Source organism: Myxine glutinosa, chromosome 10, assembly GCF_964187855.1.
Source record: "Myxine glutinosa chromosome 10, kmMyxGlut1.1, whole genome shotgun sequence".
NCBI classification, from domain to species: Eukaryota; Metazoa; Chordata; class Myxini; order Myxiniformes; family Myxinidae; genus Myxine; species Myxine glutinosa.
Window position 1 is genome coordinate 49700261 of NC_136270.1, and position 12205 is coordinate 49712465.

The 12205-nt window shown below is 52.6% G+C and overlaps 1 protein-coding gene across 4 annotated transcripts in view; it reads right to left on the reverse strand.

Annotated features, from left to right (window-relative positions):
* Window positions 1-11751, reverse strand: part of CHMP1A (charged multivesicular body protein 1A) — a 45174-nt gene extending 33423 nt beyond the window's left edge. For 2 of the 4 annotated variants that reach the window (XR_013624722.1, XM_068127613.2), the window contains exon 1: window positions 11489-11751. Coding sequence is in view for 3 of the 4 variants with exons in the window: in XM_068127613.2 (XP_067983714.2) it covers window positions 11489-11495 (7 nt within the window). In the remaining variant the exon portion in view is untranslated. Of the gene's footprint in view, window positions 1-11335 lie in introns of all 4 variants that reach the window. The other 2 variants (XM_068127612.2, XM_068127611.2) reach the window with 2 other exon arrangements.
* Between the last annotated feature and the right edge of the window lie 454 nt (window positions 11752-12205).

The window sequence follows — 12205 nt, forward strand, 5'->3', positions numbered from 1 at the left end:
AGTCACTTTCATCCTTCCTCAGCACATGACCAAACCATCTCAACCTGTTCCTCTTCACAGCATCAATAAACAGGCTCTATTCCCATCATCTTTCGCAATTCATCATTTGTCTTCCTCTCTCTCAACGATACTCTGCACATCCGTCGAACCATTCGCATTTCCACCCTTTCCAGCCTTCGTTGCTGCTCTACGTTCATTACCCATGTCTCGCTCCCATAAATCATAACACTTCTCACACATGCAGCATACACCTTTCCCTTCAGCTTCAACGACACTCCCCTCATCATCAGCACGCCACTCAATTCCCGAAACTTCTTCCATGCACATCTCACTCGAGCAACCGTTGCTGAGTCTGATCCACCTTCTCCATTCAGCATGTCTCCGAGGTAGCAAAATGTTTTCACACCTTCCAGCTTCACACTGTCTCCAAGATCCAACTCAACATTTCCTCCATCTGCAGCTCCCTCTGTGCACACCTTACATTTGAATGTAGCTGCCAAACTGGTTAATGACCCTCTCAGACCACTACATTTTTGATGAACCCACTGAGCGCACATTGTACACCGAATGGAGTTCACTCCGACACCCTTCCTACACACAGCACAGGGCCACTTCCTAGTTCTTTCCACCTCACCACATGCTTTACCACTTGCCATCACCTTCGTCTTTCCGATATTCACCTTCAGACCTTTTGTCTCCATACATTCCTTCCACGTGTTCATCGTTTCCTTCAGTCCATCCATACTTTCCGCAATCAACACCAGATCATCTGCATACAACAACTCCCAGGGTAAACCCTCCTTTACGTTCTGAGCCAGCACCTCCATCACAGCTACAAATAGTAGTGGACTTAGTACCGACCCCTGATGCACTCCCACCTTCACCTCAAACTCACCACTGTTCCCGTCCTTTGTCCTTACAGCTGTGCGCGCTCTTTTGTACATTGCCATCACTACTCTGATCAACCATTCCTCCACTCCTAACTTCCTCAATGCCCATGTCAATACTTTGCGTGGAACCCGATCGAATGCTTTCTCCAGATCAACAAACCCAAGAAACAACTTCTTCCTCTTCTCCATGTACTTCTCCTGCAACTGCCTCACAATGAAAAGCACGTGTCGTTCCTCTTCCTGGCATGAATCCAAACTGCTTTTCATCGATCTTCACTTTCTTCCTTATCCTCCTCTCCAACACCCTTTCCAATACCTTCATTCCATGCTCCAATAACTTTATCGCTCGGTACAAGCCACACTCCAGAGGGTCACCTTTCCCCTTGTATAGAGGGACGAGGGTACTCAGTTCCCAAACCACTGGAATGCGGCCTTCTTTCACCACCAGATTACAGATCTCTGTCATTCTCTTCACACCCCAACTTCCTGCTGCCTTCAACATATCTCCCACAACTCCCGTCGGCCCTCCTGCTTTTCCACTCTTCATTGCTTTTATCGCTTCCTCAACTTCCTTCTCAGTTATCTTCTCTGCCGGTCCTAAAACTGGGTTACTCTTTATGTTGCCATCCCATTCATTCTCTGTATTCAACAGCATTTCCATATATCTTTTCCATCTTCCTTTAATTCCATCTGGGTCGACAACGATTTGTCCCACTTCATCCTTCAAGCAACTCACCCCCATCACATCACACCTCTCTTTCGCTATCTGCTTTGCAATCCTGAATACTGCTTTCTGACCCTCTTCCGAATCCAAGCGTTCTCCGAACATTTTCCTACATGCCTCCTGCGCCTTTGCTACCTCTTTCTTTGCAGCCTTCCTGGCTGCCTTATAACTTTCATGCTCTGCTGTTTCTGCTCCTGTACCCTTCGCCTTCTGCCACTCCTTGAACTTCTTCCTCTTCTCGTCAATCCTCTTTCCAACTTCATCATCCCACCACCATGTTTCCGAGTGCCTCGGTGGTCCTTTTGTCCATCCACATACCTCACCAACGGCTCCCAACAGACTGGCTTTCATTGACATCCAACCACTTTCAAGCTCAACCACATCAGCCTCAACCCTACTCAGCCTCTCTTTTAATGCCTCCCTTACTGTCACCTCTTTCAACCTCCACACCTTCATTCTCGGTTGGGACTTCACCCGCCGAGCTCTCCTCGCACCTTTCACCCTTACGTCGCAGACAACCAAGTGGTGCTGTGAAACAGCCTCCTCCCCCGGGATCACCTTTGTGTCCCGGAGGTGCCCCCTATCTCGCCTACGCACCATCAGGTAGTCAACGGTTGTCGTCGACCCACCTGACGTGTATGTAACAAGTTTATTATCCTCTTTCTGGAACTGAGTATTACAAATCAACAAATCAGCTCCATCAGCAAACTCCAAAATCCTTTCACCTTCTCCATTTCTCACACCATATCCGTAACCCCCATGAACTCCGTCAAAACCATCCATACTCCTTCCCACATGTCCATTTACGTCTCCTCCTACCACAACAACTTCCTCATCTTTCACGTTTTCCATCAGCTTCTCTATCGCACACCAGAACTTGTCCTTCTCTTCATCGCTTCGACCAACCTGCGGAGCATATCCCGAGATGACGTTCACCAAGAGCTTTCCAATCATCATTTTCACTATCATCAACCTATCACTCACTCTAGTCACACTCACCACACTGTCTACAAACTCCTCAGAAAACAGGACACCAACACCATTCACGCCCTCCAGGCACCCTTGCCACACAAACTTGTATTTCTGTCCCTGCCTACCCTTCACCATTCTCACACCACTTCCCTTCCATCTCGTCTCTTGCACACAACATATGTCCACTCTTCTTCTGACCAATACTTCCACCACTTCTCCTGATCTCCCTGTCATTGTCCCTACATTCCATGTCCCAAACCTCAGAAACCGATCTCCACTTCGGGCTGTACCCTGCCCACATGTAGTTGTAATTGTCATGGTTCTCTTTTTGAGGCAATGTTTTTATGGCCGGATGCCCTTCCTGACGCCAACCCTCTTAGTCGCCTCTTACGACACGCAGGGATACGGCGTACCTATTCTTATCCAGGGTACACACTATATATATATATATATATATATATATATATATATATATATATATATATATATATATATATATATATATATATATATATATATATATATATACAACATATATAAATATCTATATTAGAATAGGTGAAGGTGATTCTGCCCGTCTGTCCGGGGGTGTGGCTTAGTCCGTTTGCAGAGTAGCTCCACCCATAGCTCCACCCATTCTTGGAGAGGCTTCATGTAAACAAATATCCACCATTTTATTACCTCGAATGGCTTTGAGGCCTGTTTAGTTAGGCCCATGCTGTCTTTCTTTCTCACACAGGTTTATTTCAATTCTAATTCGATATATCATTTCATTTTTAACAGTCGCTAACATAGTGTTAGACTCGGTTGAAAAAAAACGGGAAGAGAATCCCAAGAAAGTTTCCGTTTATAGAACGAAATGATTTGTCAAAGGCCTGTGAACTAAAGCCCATTCATTGAGGGTCACCCTCACGATTTTATCTCGAATTCACCATCCGATTTAATTTTTATCGATGGTTTTAGACTCGGTGTCAGAAATAATTGAGAACATTCACGCACACACGGGAAATTGCCGAGATATATTTATAAAAATCGCGCCACGATGATACACGAAAACACACCGCCTAAAATAACATTCGGGGAAAATGTCGACATATATTAAAAATTCGCTTTTTCTTTTCCGTTAAAATTTATTACTTTTACGTTTTATGAGAGTCGGCACAAAAACGACATGTATATCTTCGTTCTTTCTTATTTCATTCAACATTATTATCCGGAAGTAAAATATGTTTCAGGAAATTACCGAGAGATATTTCTTCGTTTTTTTTATATTAGTTATGTGCGCATACACTTTAAATAGGTTTATTTGAAATCTTTAATTTTCACAATGTAATTTACTTGCCATTTGTCATTTGATAATTACGAGACACTTCCTCTTGAGGATCACGACAATTCATGCGTTGCCTGGAAACTTCCATTTCCAAAATGAATGCGACGGTCGATGAAGAACGCAGACTTGAACAGGATGTAGCAAGAAAACGAATAAGACGGGCGAACGAGTCCGTCGACGAACGTCAATGCAGACTTGAACAGGATGTAGCAAGAACCGCACAGAGACCGCACGAGATGGGAGAACCGCACAGAATGCTGCTGCAACAACGATGAGGAGGAGGGTTGGAGAGGAGCGAGGGGTTGGAGAGGAGCGAGGGGTTGGAGAGGAGCGAGGGGTTGGAGAGGAGCGAGGGGTTGGAGAGCGAGGTGCTAGGGGTTTGAGAGTGAGGAGCGAGGGGTTGGAGAGTGAGGAGCGAGGGGTTGGAGAGCGAGGAGCGAGGGGTTGGAGAGCGAGGAGCAAGGAGTTGGAGAGTGAGGGCCGATTGGAGTGGAGAGTGAGGGCCGATTGGAGCGGAGAGGAGTGTGAGGAGGTATTGGAGAGGAGTGTGAGGAGGTATTGGAGAGGAGTGTGAGGAGGTATTGGAGAGGAGTGTGAGGAGGTATTGGAGAGGAGTGTGAGGAGGTATTGGAGTGTGAGGTGGTGTTGGAGGAGTGTGAGGAGGTATTGGAGAGGAGTGTGAGGAGGTATTGGATAGGAGTGTGAGGAGGTATTCGAGAGGAGTGTGAGGAGGTGTTGGAGAGGAGCGAGGGGTTGGAGAGTGAGGAGCGATTGGAGAGGAGAGTGAGGAGCGATTGGAGAGGAGAGTGAGGCGCGATTGGAGAGGCGAGTGAGGCGCGATTGGAGGGGAGTATGAGGAATTGAAGACGAGTGTGAGGGATTTGAGAGGAGTGTGAGGGATTGGAGAGGAGTGTGAGGGATTGGAGAGGAGTGTGAGGGATTGGAGAGGAGTGTGAGGGATTGGAGAGGAGTGTGAGGGATTGGAGAGGAGTGTGAGGGATTGGAGAGGAGTGTGAGGGATTGGAGAGGAGTGTGAGGGATTGGAGAGGAGTGTGAGGGATTGGAGAGGAGCGTGAGGGATTGGAGAGGAGCGTGAGGGATTGGAGAGGAGCGTGAGGGATTGGAGAGGAGTGTGAGGGATTGGAGAGGAGCGTGAGGGATTGGAGAGGAGCGTGAGGGATTGGAGAGGAGCGTGAGGTATTGGAGAGGAGTGTGAGGGATTGGAGAGGAGTGTGAGGGGGTATTGGAGAGGAGTGCGAGGAGGTATTGGAGAGGAGTGCGAGGAGGTATTGGAGAGGAGTGCGAGGAGGTATTGGAGAGGAGTGCGAGGAGGTATTGGAGAGGAGTGCGAGGAGGTATTGGAGAGGAGTGTGAGGAGGTATTGGAGGAGTGTGAGGAGGTATTGGAGAGGAGTGTGAGGAGGTATTGGAGAGGAGTGTGAGGAGGTATTGGAGAGGAGTGTGAGGAGGTATTGGAGAGGAGTGTGAGGAGGTATTGGAGAGGAGTGTGAGGAGGTATTGGAGAGGAGTGTGAGGAGGTATTGGAGAGGAGTGTGAGGTGGTATTGGAGAGGAGTGTGAGGAGGTATTGGAGAGGAGTGTGAGGAGGAGTGGCATTGGAGAGGCGTGAGGGTGGAGAGGCATTGGAGAGGCGTGAGGGTGGAGAGGAGTGAGGGGTCACATATTATGTGAAATAAATTAATTGTTTTCATTACACCATTTTTAAAAATTTAATGCGGGGGGAGGGAGGAGGGAGGGAGAGGGGAGGGAGGGGGGGAGGGAGGGAGGGAGGGAGGGAGGAGGGAGGGGGGAAGGAGGGGGGAGGGAGTGGGGAGAGGGGAGGAGGGAGGAGGGAGGAGGGGGGAGGGAGGAGGAAGGAGGGAGGAGGAAGGAGGGAGGACGGAGGGGCACGTACACTTTAAACATGTATATACATGTGGGATGTGGGATATATACATGTGCCGTGGGACATGTGTAGGTGTACGTATACATGTTTGTGTGTTTGTGTGTGTGTGTGTGTGTGCACGCACATGCATTCACATGTTATCAGAAGTAAATACATTGTGTAGATTACATCATTTGTGCATCTGATAAATTGCCAGTAACCATTTTGTGAAACTGAATGTGCAGGTGCAGCATCTAACTCAATATGTCGAAATGTCACACGCCCGTGGGATTCCCACGGGTGACCCCACTAGTATATATGCAGTATATATATAAGATATATAAATATATATATATAACATATATAAATATATCATATATAAACATATACATATATAAACATATACATATATAAACATATACATATATAAACATATACATATATAAACATATACATATATAAACATATACATATATAAACATATATAAACATATACATATATACATATATAAACATATAAATATATATAACATATATAACATATATATATAACATATATAACATATATAACATATATAAATATATATAACATATATAACATATATATAACATATATAACATATATATATATATATATATAACATATATAACATATATATATATATATATATATATAATAAAGCGCGGCGTTACGCGCGCTGCTTGTGAGCAAGGAGGAAGCGGACAAGCGGTAACATATAAACGTCTTTATTGTAAGACTACACTGTAACACTGAACTCCTCCGGGCTGGTCGCCCGGTGTATCTCATGAGGCCACGCCTACCCCTCGGGCGTGGCCACCGCCCACTTGGTGCGTGGAATGATGTCACCACGCCAGTGTGCTTTTGTGTCCGCCACACGCGCCCCCCCAGAATTCCCGCGCACCTCGAGGGCCAGTTTGTGGGGCAGACGAATGACCCGGCCGAAGCGCCCCCTGGCGATCGGCGGCGTCCGGGGTGCAGGGATACCAGGTGGGATGCCCCTGGCTGCCCCTGGGATGGGTGCAGGACCGGGGGGCGCCGTGGCGGCGGGGCTGGGGGTCCGCCCGCAGGAGGGCGGCCCCGACGTGGGGGTCGGGCCACTGGCGGTGGATGGTCCACATCGAGGTGGGCCGGCTTGAGGCGGTCTACCGAAACGCGGTCAGGAGTACCGCCGATGTCCAGGGTGAAGTGCTTCGCCCCGGTCTCCAGCACGCGGAAAGGCCCGTCGTACGGGGGCCGCAGTGGTGTCCGATGGGCATCGTGGCGGACGAAGACGTACTCCGCCGTGCGAAGCTCCGGGGCGACGTGCGTCGGTGGGTGCCCGTGGCATGCCGTTGGCACCGGGGCGAACCTCTGGGCGGTCTCTTGCAGAGCGGAGCGCTGCTGTGCCGCGGACCATGGTGCCGTGGAGTCGGGGAGGAACTCGCCCGGCACCCGCAGCGGTTGCCCGAAGACCAACTCCGCCGCGGATGCGCGCAGGTCCTCCTTGGGCGCCGTCCGGAGGCCCAGCAGGACCCAGGGGAGCCTGTCGACCCAGCCGCCGTCGCGGAGGGTGGCCCGGAGCGCGGCCTTCAATGAGCGGTGAAATCGCTCACACAGGCCGTTAGCCTGGGAGTGGTAGGCCGTGGTTCGGTGCAGCCGGACCCCGAGCCCCTGCGCAACCGCCCCCCAGAGCTCCGAGGTGAACTGGGGGCCGCGGTCGGATGAGATGTCTGAGGGGGCGCCGAACCGGGCGACCCAGGTGGCGATGAAAGCCTGCGCGACATCGGCCGCCGTTGTCGACGCCAAGGGCACGGCCTCCGGCCACCGGGTGGTGCGGTCCACCATGGTGAGGACGTGGGTGAAACCCCGCGAGGGGGGCAGAGGTCCCACCAGGTCCACGTGGACGTGGTCAAACCGGCGTTCCGGCACCGTGAACGGGGCCAACGGGGCCTGGGTGTGCCGGTGCACCTTGGCGCGCTGGCACGCGAGGCATGTCCTGGCCCAGCCGCGGACGGCCTTCCGGAGGCCATGCCAGACGAACTTGTCGGCGATCAGCCTTTGGGAGGCCCTCGCGCCCGGGTGGGACAGGCCGTGGATGGCGTCAAACACCTGGCGCTGCCAGCCCGCGGGCACAATGGGGCGAGGACGCCCGAGGGAGACGTCGCACAAGAGGGCCGCGCCCGCGCCGTCGAACGGCACCTCGGTGACGCGGAGGCCCGTGACGGCGGTCCGCAAGGCCTGGACGTCGGGGTCAGCGGCCTGGTCCGCTGCCATCCGGGCATAGTCGATGCCGAGGTGGACTGCGTGGGCGACGGCCCGGGAAAGGCAATCCGCCACCGGGTTGTCCTTCCCCGCGACGTGCTGGATGTCCGTCGTGTACTCGGACACGGCCGAGAGGTGACGCTGCTGCCGGGCCGACCACGGCTCGGTGACCTTGCCCATCGCGAAGATCAGCGGCTTGTGGTCGACGAAGGCAGTGAACGCCCGGCCCTCGAGCAGATGGCGGAAGTGCCTGACCGCCAAGTGAAGTCCGAGCAACTCGCGGTCGAAGGTACTGTAACGGCGTTCGGGCGGGCGAAGCTGCCGGCTAAAGAACGCCAGCGGTTGCCAAGCTCCACGCACCCATTGCTCGTGCACTGCGCCCACCGCGTAGTCCGAGGCATCGGTGGTGAGGGCGATCGGTGCATCGGGCGCCGGGTGCGCGAGCATGGTGGCGTTAGCCAAGGCGAGCTTCGCGCCCGTGAACGCCGTGTCCATCTGCTCGGTCCAGGTAACGTCGCCTTTGCCCGGCTTACCTCGGAGAGCTTCGTGCAGGGGGCGCAGGAGCTGGGCGATACGGGGCAGGAACCGATGGTAAAAGTTCACCATGCCCAGGAACTCCTGCAGCCCTCTGATCGTGCGGGGGCGCGGAAACCCCTTCACCGCCTCCACCTTGGCCGGCAGGGGGACGGCTCCGTGCCTGGTGACACGGTGCCCCAGAAAATCGATTGTGGCGGCGCCGAACCGGCACTTTGCGGGGTTCACAATCAGGCCATGCTGGCCCAGGCGTTCGAAGAGCATGCGGAGGTGGCGTAGGTGCTCTTCGCGGGACGCGCTGGCGACGAGGATATCGTCCAGGTAGACGTAGACAAAATCCAAGTCGCGCAGGACGCTGTCCATCAGTCGCTGGAACGCCTGAGCCGCATTCTTCAGACCGAAGGGCATGCGCAGGAACTCGAAGAGTCCGAATGGCGTGATGACCGCCGTCTTCGGGACGTCCTCCGGCCTGACGGGGACCTGATGGTAGCCGCGTATGAGGTCCACCTTCGAGAAGAAGGACCTGCCCGCCAAACGGGCGGAAAAGTCCTGAATGTGGGGGACGGGGTAGCGGTCGGGAGTCGTGGCGTCATTGAGACGGCGATAGTCCCCGCACGGTCGCCATCCCCCGCCGGGCTTCGGCACGATGTGCAGCGGCGACGCCCAAGCGCTCTCTGAGCGCCGAACGATGCCGAGTCGCTCCAGGGTAGCGAACTCCGCTTTTGCCACCGCCAGCTTCGTCGGCTCGAGGCGGCGTGCCCGGGCGTAGACCGGTGGCCCGACGGTGGGGATGTGATGGGCCACCCCGTGCTTGACGGCCCCCGCCGAGAAGGTGGGCCGCGTGAGGGCCGGGAAGCCGGCGAGGAGGCGGGTGAATGCGTCCGCTGCCGGAAGCGTACAGACCAACGTGGCCGGAACCGAATCGTTCGGCAAGCCGCTTGGCAAGCCGCTCGTTGAGCTGGGCAACGCACATGCGAGCGAGCTGAACGTCTCGGCCTGGACAAGCCGTCTGCGCTTGACGTCGACCAGGAGCCCATTAGCGCACAGGAAGTCCGCGCCAAGCAGTGCCATGGGCACGTCGGCGGTGACGAACGTCCATCGGAAAACCTGCCCTCCAAACCGCAGAGAGAGGCAGCGTTTTCCGTACGTACGGATGGGCGTCCCGTTCGCGGCAAGCAGCGCGGGGCCCCCACCCGCGGCGTGCTTGTCTGACGTGCCGGCGGGAATGACACTCACCTGTGCTCCCGTGTCGCACAGGTAACGGCGCCCGGAGAAGGTGTCCGTTATGAACAGCAGGCTGCTCGAACGGCCGGCGCTCATCGCCACAATTGAGCGCCGGCCCGGGCGTTTCCCGACCCGTTGAAGGAGCACGGCGGATGACACCGCCGAGCTTCGTGGCCGAACTTGGCGTGGAACCAGCACCAGGTGGTGGAGCTGGAGGAGCGCGGCTGGCTCCGCCAGGCCGGTGGAGTCGACGGGTTTCCCCGCGGTGGCGGTTTTCGCCGCGGCGGTGGGCGGGGCGTGGCGGCGTTCACGAGGTGCGTATCAGCATGCTGCTGAACCTCAGCGTGCTGTAGAGGATGATGCTGTGGAACATCCGCGTCGAAGGCCGTGACAGCCACGCCAACGCTCGCCCGCGTGTCCGAAGCGGCGAAGTACTTGTCCGCCTCGGCCGCCAATGCTCGGGGTTCCGTTAGCCCGGTCCCGGCCAACGCGAGGCGAACCTGCGCTGGAAGTTGGCGACGGAAAAGCGCCCGGAATAGCGAACCGGGGGCTTCGTCGCCCAACAGTGACAGCATATGGTCCATTCGGACCGACGGGCACGTCTCACCGAGCTCGGGGAGATCCAGGAGGCGGTCGGCCCGTGCGTCGTCCGTGAGGCTGAACGTGGCTAGGAGTAGCCGCTTGAGTGCCTCGTACTTGTGGCCGTCCGGTGGGTGGCGAAGGACGGACACAACTCGAGCGGCCGTGCCGGGCCCGAGGGAGGCGACGACGTGGCAATAGCGCGTGTCATCGCCGGTGAGGTGCCGAAGCTGAAATTGGGCTTCGGCCTGGACGAACCAGACTTCGGCCTGAGCCTCCCAAAATTCCGGAAGTTTGACGAAGTCGGCCATGGCGATGGCGTCGCGTGTGGAAGGATCGCTCCGGCAGATCCAACGTCGAGGGTCACCAGTAAAGCGCGGCGTTACGCGCGATGCTTGTGAGCAAGGAGGAAGCGGACAAGCGGTAACATATAAACGTCTTTATTGTAAGACTACACTGTAACACTGAACTCCTCCGGGCTGGTCGCCCGGTGTATCTCATGAGGCCACGCCTACCCCTCGGGCGTGGCCACCGCCCACTTGGTGCGTGGAATGATGTCACCACGCCAGTGTGCTTTTGTGTCCGCCACAATAACATATATAAATATATATAACATATAACATATATAAATATATAACATATAAATATATAACATATAAATATATAATATATATAAATATATAACATATATAACAAATATATATATATATATAACATATAAATATATATATAACATATAAATATATATATATAACATATAATTATAAATATATATATATATATATATATATATAACATATAAATATATATCAGAGGATAATATTAATAACACGAGCCTTCCTGCTGCTCCCGTGCGGAATGGGTGTACCCATTATCCTAAAAGGTCTGCGGAACTTCATTTAATGATAAAAACTACCGCACTGCAACTGTCTTTACCGTTTCGCCCTCTACGAGCCTCGCTTTTCCTCTCAGTTTTCCTTCTTACCATGCATATCAACGTCAGCTTCCTGCACTCCAAACCATCCTCCCATCTCTCACCCACACCTTCCTAATAAGGCGCAAAAACAAAAACTGACGGGCAAAGCTCACCGTCCATGTTGCTTCCGTATACAGTTTTACCCTGTGACGTCACAGGGCGGCTCCGATGATCCTTCCGATGTCCGTCCGTCTTTGAGGACACAGAGTTTAGAAACAGTCGAAGACAAGCTTTTACTTATGGCCACTATTTCTCTTTTCCTGTTTATCTTGTTCAACATTAACACTTCATTGCTGCACATTTAAAGTACTTCACCTGTGCATACACCCCACATGTGTTTGAGGTGCATATAAATTAAATGCTAATTCAGTGTTTCGGTCGCTTTTCAATTATTTTTCTGTTACAAAGTATTTTTTTTTAATCCATATTTCTTGTTAATTTTTGTCATGACATATCGTTTATTATGTATTTACTATTTGACAACTTGGTATTCGATACTTTCAAATTTTCATTTTTGAAGATCACGTGATCACGTACCAGCGTGGTCGGATCATTGATTACTTTGCACGGAGGTATTAAAATCAGTGCTTAAAATATACCTGGACGAGCAATTAGGCTCGGAAAGTGAAGCAAACGGAAGTGTTCCGGCGACCATATTGGTATGCCGATAAATTTGTAATCAAACTATGGGAGGAGTAGAAACTGATTTCTCTCAATATTATTTTCGTGAAACTTGTGGACTCTTTGACTTATTTGCTCCCGAATTGTGAGAGACAGAGTGGGACTCATCTAGCATCAAGATGCTTGGATTTGGGACCAGGTAGAGGTGC